At 39.5% G+C, this 15,483-nt stretch overlaps 1 protein-coding gene across 50 annotated transcripts in view; it reads right to left on the reverse strand.

Annotated features, from left to right (window-relative positions):
* madd (MAP-kinase activating death domain) overlaps positions 1-15,483 on the reverse strand; it is a 50,079-nt gene that overhangs the window by 4,355 nt on the left and 30,241 nt on the right. For 3 of the 50 annotated variants that reach the window (XM_058381793.1, XM_058381792.1, XM_058381797.1), the window contains 20 exons: positions 14,822-14,881; positions 12,064-12,172; positions 11,708-11,894; positions 11,464-11,614; positions 10,812-11,015; positions 9,582-9,638; positions 7,832-7,932; positions 7,655-7,738; positions 7,040-7,198; positions 6,764-6,884; positions 6,166-6,228; positions 5,372-5,492; positions 5,153-5,258; positions 4,956-5,066; positions 4,709-4,816; positions 4,440-4,604; positions 4,226-4,298; positions 4,039-4,050; positions 2,937-3,043; positions 67-136 (listed from right to left, as the gene is read on the reverse strand). In XM_058381793.1, coding sequence (XP_058237776.1) covers positions 67-136; positions 2,937-3,043; positions 4,039-4,050; positions 4,226-4,298; positions 4,440-4,604; positions 4,709-4,816; positions 4,956-5,066; positions 5,153-5,258; positions 5,372-5,492; positions 6,166-6,228; positions 6,764-6,884; positions 7,040-7,198; positions 7,655-7,738; positions 7,832-7,932; positions 9,582-9,638; positions 10,812-11,015; positions 11,464-11,614; positions 11,708-11,894; positions 12,064-12,172; positions 14,822-14,881 — 2,169 coding nt within the window. The remainder of the gene's footprint in view (positions 1-66; positions 137-2,936; positions 3,044-4,038; positions 4,051-4,225; positions 4,299-4,439; positions 4,605-4,708; positions 4,817-4,955; positions 5,067-5,152; positions 5,259-5,371; positions 5,493-6,165; positions 6,229-6,763; positions 6,885-7,039; positions 7,199-7,654; positions 7,739-7,831; positions 7,933-9,581; positions 9,639-10,811; positions 11,016-11,463; positions 11,615-11,707; positions 11,895-12,063; positions 12,173-14,821; positions 14,882-15,483) is intronic. The other 47 variants (XM_058381798.1, XM_058381805.1, XM_058381795.1 and 44 more) reach the window with 28 other exon arrangements.

Raw genomic sequence — 15,483 nt, forward strand, 5'->3', positions numbered from 1 at the left:
TGATCTGGGTAGTCTGGTTTACTGCCGTGTCGCGTACAGGCCGAGAATCAGAATGGGGGTAATTACCAAATTCCTCCAGGACAAAGACTCCCTTCACTGTATTGCACTTTTTAATGTGATTCAGCTCTATGAAAACCTAAAATGACAAAACAAACAAAAGAAAAAGAGCACACTGTTAGCAACTCAATCACACTTGTGGAAACAAACCAAAAAAAAGAAAACAAAACATTGATAGAGATGACAATTTGGACAGTCAGTAGACAGTAAAACAGGGAGAAACGAAGACAGCACATAATAAGCAAGCTCTGTAAAAGCTACCAGAACTCAAAGGGACTACGAGAGAGGAAGTTTCCATGCTGAGATGCTAACATGGGCCGGATGAATGACGGCTGGATGTGTTAGTCAAAATGCGATCACAGTGTCATCATTTATCTTTAAGTTCATTGCATCAGACCTGATTTAGCCAGCAGTAAAGAAATAAATGAAGAAATTTATCCTGAATTTCCTGGTGAAATTAAGTGCGGCGGTGTGTATAATTATTTGTATACATGGATGATGGTAATATTAATGAAAACTAAAATGGTCTGAGGCCCATGAGAAACACGCATGAAAAATTCCATCATCTAAACAGAAAAAAAAAAAAAAAAAAAGACCAAATAAAGAAATAAATAAATTAAAGAACCGAAGTCTTCTACAACAGCTACAAATGGGAAAAAAAAAAAAAAGAAAGAAAGAAAAGAAAGCCAATGGAAAAAACATGACCCGCTAACAAGCAAAGACAGCAGAGGTGGTGTACCTTCCGCTCCTTGCAGGGAGAGAGAGCATGGGAGAGAAACGCTTTGGATTATTATCGCACAAAAGAGCAGAAAAATAAACCACCCACTGGCACTATGTCCCCCCCAGGAATCAGTAACCAATAATCAAGAAAAAAAAAATTATAAGAAATGCAAAACATAACAAAAAAATGTTTTATTAATGGGTCATTGTGTTCAGAGTCATTTTTGAAGCCTTGCTGTAATCCCACTCCATTGCCCTCCATGCCTCCTCCGCCAGCAGTGCGGACTGGCAACCTCAGGGAAACAAACTGCAGCACAGAAGCGGCACCTACACAACGCCTACACAACATCCACCTACTACACACCCGAGCAGAACAACCTCGCCTCTACAACTACTCAGCTTTCTGGTTGGATGGAATCGGTGGAATGGAAGTTAATGACAAACCTGACTCTTTATACTGATTCATTCTTACACTGATGCTGGGTGAGGTCTAGCTTAATATCAGGAACAAGAAAATGCAGAGGATAAAATAAAAAGAAATTAAGAATTTGCTCAATTGTGATTTTGTCATAGTATTCACCTGCTGTACTGCCTTTACTGAAGTATAACTTATAGGTTTGTTATTATTGAAATGCATTGCTAATTCTAAAGCAATGATAATACATGGCAGGTGTAATGTTCAGATGAGTGACAAATTAAAGGAAAAACCAGGGGCCCGTTATCCTCTTATAGTGAAAAGTCTACTTGTTCCTTCAGACAGAATCAACAGAAAGGTCTTCTTACTGATCGTCCTTATCCAATAACCTATCAGGATAGGGATCCTCCTCTCCTCCAGGATGAACCCATCCCCATATACAGAGCATTATGGCTCACTGAATGATCTGATGAGGATGAAAATGATGTAGATGGCACCAGATCTCAACAGAATTGAACATTTTGGAGACAGTGCTCTCTTTTACCATCATTAATACACCAACTGAAGCAAAACAGTTTCCATGCCTCCTCCTTTGGCATATTTCCATATACTAAAGTGCACTGAAGCCATTGTGGGACCTTACTAAGACACTATTTTTGTTTTCCTTAAAAAAAAAATTATATATATATATATATATGACTGCTCTGAAAAATAGTACTTGTTTTATTCACTTGTTTCACAAAATTATAGATTTATTGTTAATTCATAACAAAAATTTTTCCTTCTTGGTTAGAAACAGGTCTCATTTCACACCAAATCCCCAAGATGTCAAAAGCAATGCTTATATAACCAAAGGTCACTAACCTCGATAGGGCTGGTGTTCAGACTTCTAGTAAAACACTTCTATTGTGGAATGTATCGGAACCATTAGACCACTGCAGTCCAGTCCTGTTTCTACTCACTAACCTGCATTGTGTATCACTGACCCACACACTCAGACTCATTGTCCTACATCTTACCTCAGACATACCAAAACATTTTTTATTTTTATTTTTTTTTTAAAATCACAGCAACACATATCCACACACTGTGAAGACAAAGGATTGGCACCACAGTGAACAACAGTTAGTACTGGACACAGTTTATGCGTAATGTGCACCTTAATAAAAAAAAAAACAAACATATGCTAGTGACTAGGCAACTTAAAGACAAACATCCAGCAAATTAAGCAAAAAAAAAAGAGAAGCGCTACTCCTCCAAGAACCTCTCTGGTAACCAAAAGGAATTAATTTCTCTCAGAAGTCCGAGATTTCACTGGGGCCGTTTCCATAACTGCACCATGATTTTAGTTTCTTTCTGTGGGATGAGGTTTATCCCTCATACGAATCCAATCTTGTGTACTTTTTCTTACCAGAACTATAAATCATCAGTCATGGGGAGACTGTAAGTAAAATCTCAGCATAATACATATTTTTTAAGATTACTGTGTCAGCCCTAGAGTTCACGTGAAATAATATTCTTTTTCTTTTTTGTTCTTTTGATTTCAGAAGTTCTCTGAGGAGGACAGCCACACTAAGAAAGACAGTTTTGAAAAAGGCATAAAAGCAAGAGAGAGAACAGAGGTGAGAAAGACTGAATGAGAGATGTAAGAGGAAGGGAGGGAAGTTTGAGGATGGGCAGTTTGATGGGCATTGACTTGTTACATGCATGCATGGTAATGTGGGCCGTTGACATGGCCTCCTACCTGGCTGTGCATAAATTTGAGATTAATCCCCTCGAGAGTGACCTGCAGGAGACCCCCCTCACCCGACTTCATGTCTTGCACAGGAAACTCTCCTCCCAGTTCTGGACCTATAAGTGCATACGACCACAGGAAAATAATGATGAGTTCTGTTCATGTTGGAGACTCTGCAAACACTTATAGTAAATAGGTTTTCTTATAGAAATAGTTTTCTAGTCTGATGCGACTAAAATATAATATTCTGGCCTCAGCACAAAGTGCTACATTTGGCAGATATTGCATCACCCTGAGAATATCATGCTTACAGTGAATCATGGTGGTGGTAGCATCATGCACCATTAACCACTTAGTTGCTTATCTTAACTAATGGTGGATAGCTTGTCCTAGGCATCTTAATGGTTATGCCATATAATTTCCATGTTTTATGCTGGATCTTCTGTTTGGGATATTTTTTTAATCTCCAAAACCTGACTGATACGTTCCCATAACCATGTCTCAGACATGTTTTGATAACCCTGCTGTTATCAATGTTTTAGGCATGTTCTTTAACAAATCTAGGCAATAGGTATATTTATACTGTGAACATACTGCACGTAAAATGCACACAAATGGACACCATTTGTTTAAAATGACCATACAGCTCTGGAAAAAAAAAAAAAAAAAAAAGAGACCACTGCCCAATCTCCAGATTTGAACCCTGTTGAAAACCTCTGGACTGTCATCAAGAGGAAGATGGATGGTCACAAACCATCAAGCAAAGCTGAGCTGTTTTTTGCAAAAAGAGTGGTATAGAGTTACCCAACAACAATGTGAAAAACTGGTGGAGAGCATGGAGCCAAAACACACGCAAATCGGGGTTATTCCACCAAATACTGATTTCTTAATGTTATTTAGCCAAAGCATTAACACAATCTGTTTACAAATTATTTGCATTTTGTTTTATTTGAGTTATTAAAGCTCTGCAAATACTGCATGATCTTGGGTTATTTTGATGTGTTGTCATTTCCTTTAAATATACACTCTAAATAACAATAGTCATATTGTGAATTTTGGAAAAATATCGTCAGCAGTTCACAAAAAAATGAAACAAAACTGTTCATCTCACCAATACATGCACCTGGAAGAAAAAAAACATAAGAAACTGATTATTTTACAGTGGTCTCATTTTTTTTCCAGAGCTATATATAATCCAAGTCAGTCAACTACACTGAAGTCTACTTGCTAATGAACTAAATAACTGATGAATAAATCGAGACCTATGCAACTGCTCCAACAACACACACACCCCCTACCTGGTTTAATGCTTTGCTGTCTTGCTGCCGCACGCTCCATGCTGTCTTTGACACAGTAGTACAGCTCACGACACTAGGGCGCACACACCGATAGAACCACAATGAAACACTTGCACATCAGTTCATTTTATGCAGACAGACAGAACTTTAGCTGAACTATGCTGAGTTTAATTGAACCATTGTCATGTGCCTGTGTAATAACATGGGTTCTGACCTTTTTCGTGTAGAACTTGTTAAGCTGTGTCTCCAGTCCATTCCTCCTCCACAGACACAGCACTTTGGTTTTGGGACAATAGGTCATATTGATCAGCTTCTCGTACCACCACCGTTCATACACTGTCCCAATGTTACTGCGCAGTACGATGCAGTCATCACACACCTGCTCACACACACACGATGATAAAGCAGTTCACAAAATCTTACTTGTCAGAACGAGTAGATCAGACCTTGTGTGTCCATCTGAACTTTGCTACATAGACCTACTTCCATGAAGAATATGTCTCCTGTGGTATCTGTCCCAGCATGCACCACAAAAGTCTGCTTCTTTATATGGCGGCTTCCGCTTGGCCTTATGGGAAGTTCCCTTCCGTTCTACAATGACACAATATAAACATAACCATGAATGAATGAAATGAGATGCATCAGAATCAGAAGGAAGAAACATTCCTAATGAAATAATGAGTGAGAAAGCAGATGTAAGCAAATCCAGTTGGACTAGAATGGTTCTTACCATGTGTGACAGTCGGTCCAAAACCTCATTGATCTCTTGGCTATACGTCAAACCAATGTGAGACTTCCCCATCAAACGGCGGACCTTCTTCCTGATGTCATTCTTAGTCACCTGGAATGTGTACATTCCAGCAAAATATTAAATAATGGCTGTTACTAGCTTGAGCAAGACTTCAAGTAGCCAAAAACAATGTGCACCTTCATCATTAACATGTAGGCTATCATGTTGTGCAAGAGATTTGCCAGCAGTCTGTCCTCATCATCCTCCAGTCTCTTACGGTCATGTTCACCCAGTGATAAGTACCTGAGTAGATCACCACAGCATCCTGTTATTTTTCTCTACCATTCCTTCGTGAAAAATGCATTACATTAATCTCGGATATAAATCATCACGCACTCGCACACAAACACACACACCTGTCAATCATCTCCTGCGGCCCCTGGTCCATACCCATTCCCTCTCTTTCGAGCATTACAGCATCCAGAAATGCATCCTCCCAAAACTGCAACTGGTCCCATAGAGTAGAGCGCTCCTTACCTAAGTACATAAACACACACACACGCACAAACACATTACTGTGAGAGAATTAACAGTTTCAACACAAGAAAGGTGTCGAATTGAAACAGTCATCCTCACAAATGCGGCGCAGTATGTCGAAGTTTATAAACAACAAAGCAACACATTTTAATATAAGACTAAGTGCTATTTCACACTCAAGCACTCATGCTTAATAGCTGTTAATCACCCCCTCACTTCAAGAACAATGGCTTCCATACATAGCGTTTTATGTAATACTGTACAAATTACAAACACGTACCTAAAAGTTTTACACATGAGAATGATCACAATTTCTCATTCCATCTCCTGTACTTGCACAAGGCGGCAGCATGAAGCTTATATTTAGCAAATATAAAATTAGACATGGTTCCAAGTTGGCTACAAAGCCCAGGGGAGGAAGCACTGCTATTAGCTTAGTTGCTCTAAGTTATTTCCAAACAGAGATGCTTTCAATTTCATACTAATGCAAATCGGTAATTATTATGAAAATGTATATATTTATAGCGCTCTTTCAATTACTCTGAATATATCACTAGCCATATTGTACACACACAAGCATACAGTACATGCTTCATAAACATCCCATGCACAGACGCACCCACACCCTCATGCGCACACATATCCCAGGTCATTATTCAGATTTAGGCCCTACTCAGAGAGAATGTTTCCATGGCAGCATCCTCCAGCTGATCCCACACTGAGCTCTTATCCCTCCCTTTGCCGCATTAAGAGAAAGAGAAGTGCAGGAAAAAGAGAAAGGAGCGAGAGGGCACAGCAGCAGAGCAGGGTACTGTTAGTGCATCAGTGTGTTAGCAACAATCTGTACATTCTTACAGAGATTCAAACAAGTAATACTCCATATACCCATATATACACAGCAGAGATGGAGAAAACCAATACAATGTAAAAGAGAATATTTTACTAGTTCGGCTCTTATGGTTATCTAATTTAGGCATAAAATAATTGAACACAATCTGTTAGCCTTTAATAGGAAGATACTTTAAATCAAAATATTATCTCATACTGTATAATGCCACAATTAATATATAAATGACCGAACCTAAAAGAAAACAATGTTAGTGTTAAACAATGAAGATAAATATTAAAGCAATTTTAGAAGAATTGGAGGAATAAAGCATAAAAAAAACAGTAATTCAAGAGAAGGCGTGATTAAATAGAAAAGGTGTGGGACATTTAAAAGAGAGTATGTGGGAACAGGATTTGGGGTAAAAGGATGCGAGTAGTCCTACCCAAAAGCCCTTCACACAGGTAGACCCTTGTGCTGAAATCCTCCACGGGCTGGGCTGGAGCTCCCTTAGCCAAACCCCCAATAGGTTCCTTCACACCAGGCTTCATCTTATGGGTTTTTCCCTGAGATTTAGGTTTACATATACAATTAATACATTATATATACACAGTATACATATGTAATGTGCAAATTAATTAAGTAAAAATCTGGATCATGCCTCATGACCCTACAGCATTTTTTTTTTATCGGTTAAGGCGTTAAGACCTTTGACACTCACAAAGACAGAGCTGGTGGCAGGGTTGGTCTCGATCTCGCTGTCTGAGAGTGTGGAGCGAGACAGAGCGAGGTGAGGAGAGGGACGGCCGCTCAGTCCATCTCCTGCTGTGCTGCTCAGGTCACTGTCAGCCCCTAGTGTCTCACCTGAGCTGTTACTCACCTACATATCAGAAGACAAAGTTCACCATCGGATCGCAGCATGGTCTTAATGAGAAACACAAGAGCAGCTTTGGAAGCGATACAGGGAAGACTTAGAAGTGAAGAGGTCTAAAAGTCTCCATTTATAAATATTTAATAAAAAAAGCTTTAAGGTAAATTCCATGTACAGCCATATATGGTCTCTGGGGAAAAAATCAATTGGTAGAAAGAGAAGGTAAAATTCATATAATCAATACCATCAATATCAAGTGTCATAATTTGTAAAATGTAATAAAATTGAACACCATATTTATCAGTTTGTACACACAAAAATGAAACGTATAAATAACATGTAATGTGTTTCAGCATTCATATGTAGTTTATGTTGCCCTACATAAATCTGAAAAGTATTAAAACAGTGAAATAATTGGGCCTGACTGTCCTAATGATAAGTAACTCAGGGTTGGTCGTGCCCTACCACTGTGCTGGCTTCAGAGTCCTGACTGGTACTCCTCGTCAAAACTGGAGGCTCTGAACTCGCCAGTGACTCCGTATCACTCTTCTGCAGACAAATGATGAAATCTGTTCCAGTCTAGTTCAACAAAAATTCTTTGAAATTTACAAATGTCTGACGATTCGATGCACACACACACACCTGAGAGCCTGAGGTCACACTAAGGCCGCTGTCCGCACTGATCTGGGATTTCTTCTCCTCTGTGTCTCCACCTTCCGGACGCTGTTTTGCACCGTCCACCCCTGCAGGAAATACTCAGTCAGTTTATACTCCATCTGCCTCTCTGCACTGCAGCCTGGGACACGTCAAAAGCAAGCCTATGAATTGGAGCTACACTGGGTGCTTGGAAATGTACTAATTACAGTGACAAATCTAATTACAGTGTAATCTCTTTTCATAATAATTTTCCAGCACGTCTGAAGGAAATGGTCATGTTACTGATGATTTTGTCTTGCTTCTACTGTCACTACATCATAACAAGCTCATTTCACATATTAGCTGGCTTCCATATGTCCCTATTGTACGGGAATAGTGTTCCTACAACGCTTATCAGGCCAAAGGAGAATACTGGCTCTTATTCATCAGTGTTGCACAGGGTCATATCTTACAGTAGATTGTTCACACATTTCACACACAGGGAGTTTATATTTATCGGTTTCATCAAATGGGTGCTTGGAAATTGGAGGAGAATCTTGAAAATACACGATTTGCACCTAAACACTCAGTAATTATAGCAAGTGTTGTAAGAATAAAAGGGCGAGTATGTATATAAAAAGTATACAAAAGCGCAGAGGACAAGTGACTGAATAAATAAATAATATGACTGTTTTATAAACTAGATTCATTCATATGTCATAAAGTGAGCTCAAATCTGTGCAAGTTTGATCAATAAGAGCCATCCACCTTTCGGCATGTTATAACCATTAAATTTGCAGTAGCAATTGCTACTATACCGATTAATCTTTGATTTTTCTACACCAGTGCAGGTCTAAACATAACAGTGAGTCTTTACCAAGCACCCAATCTAGCACCTATCCGTACCAGAGCCATGTCACTTCAGTACAGAAAAGAAAGTTCACAAGACCAGTTTGTTCACCGTAGTGCTACCTTATCACAGGTTCACACAGACAAAAGCAGTCATACATGCAGGCAAACACACAACCAGTCAGTCAGACACGGGAAGTGGGGACAAAGCTTGGCTGCCATTAATGTGCCAATATGATGGTGATCTCAGTTTTGCAAATGAGCAGCACTAGATTACACTGTGCCACTCAGTGTGCTGCCAGTGAAGAAGAAAAAACGTCATCAGAGATCATCAGGGACATGAATGTGTTTTCTATAGCTAATGAACAAAACAACCTTCTTTCATAGTCTCATAGCATAAACAGTGTGACAAAGTTTTTGCACCTAAATACACTGGTTGCTCGTTTAACAAACATCTTGGCATTAGACGCCTTCAAATTTGCATATGTCTGTGTGTTCAACAAGAAAATACATTTAAAGGACATCATTCATATGAAGTCATTTGTACAATAAGAAACCAAAAACAAATGTGGTCTGTTGTCATACCTCCCACTACTACATAGAACTACTCACGATTTTGTGTCTAAAACCTGAGATTTTGTACAAAATCGTACGAGCAAATTTTATAATCTCAAAAAAAAAAAGAAGTCTAAAACAGAATTAAACCAAGTATTGTTAAAAAAAAAACAAAACAAAAAAAACTTTCCATTCAAGGCAGTTTCATTTTGGGCCATATGTAAGAAAAACGTCTCTCTAAGAAAACAGAGACGTAATGGGGACAGGATGAGGTTCTCTCACTGTAATAGAGGATATTTGATAGTTTGCAGGTTGGGAAAGTCTAATTGGGTGCTTAGGGAAGTGATCTTACTCTGTTCTTTTTCCAAAGCTTTTTGCTTTCTGTTATCCTGGTGCTTGCTCCACAATTCTACCCAAGATGCATTGCAAGCAAGGAGAGAAAGACATAGAGAGAGTCAGAGAGCTGATTGAATTGTCAGATATGGAGGACTGGAAGATGAGCATATTTTTTTTAAAAATAAATAAATAAAAACAAAACAAAACAAAAAAGTATGATATGATTTTTAAAAAACCCTTAACAATGCAAATGTTACTTTCCAGGATGAGGGAGATTTGTAATGATCACACATATAGCTATACTCAATTGTATGCTATTACAGTAAATGCTGTGATGTAAATGACTCAATCATAGCCATTGAGGTGGCATTACAAAGCATCCTGAGCTCTACGATCATGATCCTGGAAAGGCACTCAGACCTCTGCTTTTATAAGGACAGTCTCCTTGTTTATTCATTTTTTTTATATATTCTCTCAGACTTTGGCAGGCTGTGACTTTCCAGGGTCAGGGTGGAGGCCCGGGGCAGAGCGAAAGGCATGGGATGGGGATGAGAGGCCAGCATTGCAGCTGCTGGGTGAAATGGGATGCTGCAGAAGCGAAGGAAGTGCAATCTCAAAGACATTCTGTAGAATTGAAGGTGCATCTTTACCAAAGGACAGACAGGGAAAGGTTAGGGAGTTAGGAACTTTCCCCTGTACGCAGACCCGGATATGAACACCAAACTGAGCCGAAGCAGCTCTGAGCCTATGCTAATCCTGAGGCTGTTTACAGGGGAGGAGTGTTCTATAGTTCATGCTGGGAAGGTGAGACAGAGCGGGCCTTTTTCACAGAGAGCAGTGGTACAGCCCAGGACTGAGTCCTAGCTTTCCATGACACACAGCGGCAGGTTTGTGGCTTAAAGGAAACTTACTCTAACATGCAACCAGTGGGTTCAGGGGGAATCTGGCAAACAGGGATTCGGAAACCAACACATTTCTAACATTCCAGTGGAGTGTTCACAATGGGCACTGATCGTTCCAATAATCCAGTAACGAGTCTACACCATCCAGTGATTTTTGACTGATTCACAGAATGTACAATTTTACTGAAATCAATGCAGTATAATTTTCTTGGGAAACTCTTGGTGCAGACACTTAGTGGAATAGAGGATTTGACTTAAGGCCCAAACAAAAGACTGACATCGTCCTTTAGGTCAGGTGGTCTAACAAGCAGGGGGGCGCATGCAGGGGGCTGAGGTTTACACACCAATAGAAGCAATAAAATTCTCTTCGTTCAGACTCCGGGTGTCAAACTGGCGTGCCCCTTTCCCAGTGGGAGGGGGTGGCAGCTGAATTCTGGGCATCAAGAGCACGCCTGCCGCTCTGGCACTCTCAATGCGGACAGACGGACTCTCCTTACTGCCCGGACTGCTCGCCCCATCCGTGGGACTCCGCTTTCGCTTCTCTGGCTCTGTGCCATAAGGAGGCGTCATGTGAAATGACATACATACAAAAACATCGACAAGGGGGAAAAAATCAGAGGGAGAAAATAAGCAAAGACACAGGTGGTGGATTTAAGGAGATTTACTTGATTAATTGCTGTAAAAGAGGAGCAGTTGTTAAAAGATTACGTAAAAGAACAGCAGGAAAGAACCAAACACAGATGTTGAGGGAGAAGTCCCAGTGAAGTTTTAGAATTAGCATGATGAAGTTGATGACTTTTTATTTTCTAATTAACAGCTATTAGTCTTAAAGACAAGATAATATATTAACCATTATTTATTTATTTGTTTGTTTGTTGATACCTACATATTCAACCTAAGGAACACAGCCACTCATCAGTTTTGATGAAACGTTTTCAATAGTGAGGTCAAGTGTTCGGTTTGGAAACTCAGATTAATGTTAACAATGCATGTTACCTTTGGTTTGGTAGTGGGTGCGTGCAATTTCTAACAAGCTGAACACACTGGCCATTCCACCCAAGCCTGCATTGGTGTAGGAGTGCTCCAGACTGGAAACTGTGCACTTCAGCAGGTCCAGCATGCCTTTATACACCTTTCTGTTAATCTCCTATATAACACACACGTACAGATTCAGCATTTCTTTCCTTTTGTCTCATGTAACTGTCTCACATAACTCTCTCTCCATGATCAAGTGACTCACCACGTCTCTGATGACTTCTTGCCTAGCGTCCTCTTCTGACTGGACCGCACGGTTGAGCTTGCTAAGCATAAAGACACGCAGCTGCTCGTTTTCCAGCAGACGGCGCACCTTCTTCATGTTGAGCCAACCGACACCCTGGCCATCCAACACGCTCAGCACCACGTCCTTTAGGAAGTGCTGATTTTCACTGCGAACACGGACGAGACCAGGGTGACTGTTTTAAGCTGATCATTTAGATCCAACCCCGTTCTCGCGGGCAGTGTTTTAGTTTAAGGTTGTTTTACTATTAATCAAGGGAGAGACCTTTTTTTAGGACAGAAACAGAGGCCTGGAGTGTCGTGTATAAAGCATGTTACCTGGTGTTGTTGGCTCGGCCTTGGGGTGAAGGTGGCTCTCTCTTTACTGTGGGACTGTGCTTGATCACTGAGGACTTTTGATCCACCAGTGCTCGAGGAGCACGGGAGCCTGAGAAAAGAACAGTTAATTACCACCACATATTGATCAAGGTCACACAGAATGACAAACAGTGTATGCATACACACCCTAATCAATGATGTATCAAATACATCATTACTTTGCGTAGCTGAACACAAAATCCATTCACAGCAAACAAAAGCCGAAAGTGTACACAATGCAAATATCACGCCATGTGCACATATATACACACACTTCACTTCCGTATTCTCTCTCTTTTTTAATAGAAATCTGCACGCAGAGAAAACAACGCTTAAAGCACTAAAGCGTGGACAATGGCAGTTTTCACTTTTTTCAGTCAAATCCACGTTGCACACCGAAGTAGGACCAGTATGATCATAGTTGCTATAACACCACAAGGTGAGCAGGACAATGGAAAACAGACTACAGGTATGATGGTGACTCTCACTTTCACACACACACACAGACAGTAAACAGGATGGGGGGAAAAATGAGTGGAAAAAGGAGCAAGTGAGTGAGGAAAAGTCTGTATGGCAACAATATGTCATGTGATAAGTCGTATTACTCATGCAGAGACAGAACATAAACAAAATAGTAAAAATAAAAAAATAACTTGGAAACAGTTCATATGGTCAAACCACACATTTTATTTGTCGAGACAGCTGGTGTGTAAATGCCCTGATCACATGCGCAAAGCACATTTCTATAGTCAGTTGATGTGTGGGTAGGTCACATGTTGGGTTGGGCCCAATTTTTATATATTTAATATTTATATATATATAAAACACAAGTCATAGCTGTATGTAAAGCCCCTTCAGTGAAAAAACACAAGAGGCCTGTCCTTATGGATCAGGAAAATCCATTACAAGCACTGAAAAGGATGAATGGATTTTGAAAATAATTGCCTCCAAAGGTTCAGTACTAAATTCTTCGTATTGCACTAGAAGTGTGCATTAGGACCTACCCCCCACTCCAAAAAGAGAGGGGGGGGGGACTTTAGTGGAGTTGAGGTGGTAATTTAATGTTGGCAGGAGCAGGCAGGCAGATAAGAAACTAACAAGAAAAAGAAAGGCCATGTTCTTTAACGGTGTATCCTTCTTTACAGGTTGCCTGCATGACGCATTTACAGCATTCATTCATTCCATCTTTCAGTATCTGCTTTATTTTGCTCTTGGTCATGGTGGTTTAAAATACATTCTGCAAATTCACTGGAAAATATTGCAGTTACAAACAAAAATAATAACTACAGACATGAGTCTGATTGATTCAGACTGTGGGAGTGAGATACATATACAGTAAAATATTTTTTTAAATGCCTGCACCATGTTTAACATGTTTACTTAAAGACTTGTAGTAAAGCATTACCTTCCAAGCTAAAGCTTAAAATTATAATCAGCAGAAGCAAAACTCAGACCAAGTCCCAAAAACATATCAATGACCAGAATGCATGATTGCAATCACAAGAAATGTCTGAATCAAATTTAACAGTCTCTGGTGCCACAGAGACCAAGTTCTCCCTATGAATAATAGATATGTTATTGCTAGCTGCTGAATCGTGAGGAGGACTTATTAAATATTATTAAAATATTATTAAAAATTGTTCTGCTATAAAAAATCATTTGACCCCACATTTATGGATAAAGGTTGGCCTATTTCTGCAGGAACATAAGTAAACATGTAAGCATGCACGTAAGGATGAGAGTAAGTAAACAAGTACATGATGTATATAGGCAAGTTAGTAAGTTAATTTGGCAGTACGTAAACAAGCACATATGTATTTATATTTTGATGTGCAACCATTTCAGTGAGACAAGCACAAAATGTTCCATATTTTAGCTCACCATTGCTTGATAAATTATTTCTTCCCTTCACTTCTCCTGCCATAAATAAATAAAATCCTGAAAACATATCCGACATTCCTTCATTTTAGCATACTTGAGAGACGGTCCTTATTGGAAAATGACTTAAGAAAATATATACATAGAAATTAAATACAAGTAAGTATTCTTTAAAAAAGCAGCACCTTTTGTCATATTTCTCACGTTGAAATAAATCAAATAAAGTATTTTATACTTACACTTAATTAATGGGCCCAACCCATATACAACAGTGAATTCAGTGGATTAATGGCATGAATGAGCAGATTAACTGGCTGCACTAAATATTAAGTGTTTTGAATTAATCAGCGAGTTTAAGTACGGTATAACTCCTAGCATGAACAAAAGTGAAAATCGCTTATATATGTTTTAAGGATAATTGTGAAATTCTCAATTAAGGAGGTGCGATGTGCGGAACTTCGTTTGCAATTGGTGTCCTCAAGTATAAAGTTTATAGTCCGAGAGCTATATTAGCAGATTAGAAAAAATTAGTATTTCAGTACTATACAATATAATGATTACACATATAATCAGAAACGTATAATTTCTTCGTAACTATGTAAAGTAAGTGTACAGGTTTAAGGCACGCATAAGAATTACACTGTTTGACAAATCATTAAGGAGATATTTAAGAAACCTTAATATAAAGTGAAGCCAAAAATGAGATAACCACACTGACAAAATGACCAGGTGACTCTCAGCAGCATGACAAAAAGCAATGGTAGAAGAAAGGGATGCTGGGAGATGTAGTTGACTGGCTTTGGAGAAGCATGCAGCTCACGCAGCAAAGGGCGGAACCCACCTTCTCCGCTCCCCGGGCCGACCTCTGTTATTATCTCCATTAGAGAATTTAGCCCAAATACTGGACACAGAAGCCAAAATTAGTGCAAAAAGGGGGGTTAAAAGGGGGACAGAGAGCAACACCGGCCCAGACAGAACCAGTCCAAACATCAACCCACAAGCACAGACACCAGACACATGGACAGAGCGGAGCGGAAACAACCAGCAGAGAGAGCAGGAGAGAAAACAAGCTACAGAGTGAGAAAGAAAAGGGGTGTGTGTGTAAGATAAGGAAAGAAGGAAGAGAAGGGGGAGATTTTGAGGATTGTTTATTAAGATTTATTAAAAAGATCTTTTTTCTGCATTAACAGATCTAGTTACAAGAGAAGGTACGCCATTGTTATGTATAAAGTTGAATTTTTCTCGATTTCTTCTTGAATGGCAACGTAATAAATTAGCTAGGCTTGTTCGTAATCTGGCTTTGCCAACCTACAATGCTCCGTCTTCTCCGCCGTGCCATAACAGCAGCTAACTGAAGGTCAAAACCAGCCTTTGCTGTCACTTTAGCTTAACCTTCCAAGCCAGTGTTAATCACTCATATTCCACTACAACATAGAGAATGCTGTTGCTTCCTACCCAATGAATTAACAAGAGGTTTCTTGATCACAGAGCTATCTGCATTTA

The sequence above is a fragment of the Hemibagrus wyckioides genome, linkage group LG27, assembly GCF_019097595.1.
Source record: "Hemibagrus wyckioides isolate EC202008001 linkage group LG27, SWU_Hwy_1.0, whole genome shotgun sequence".
NCBI lineage: Eukaryota > Metazoa > Chordata > Actinopteri > Siluriformes > Bagridae > Hemibagrus > Hemibagrus wyckioides.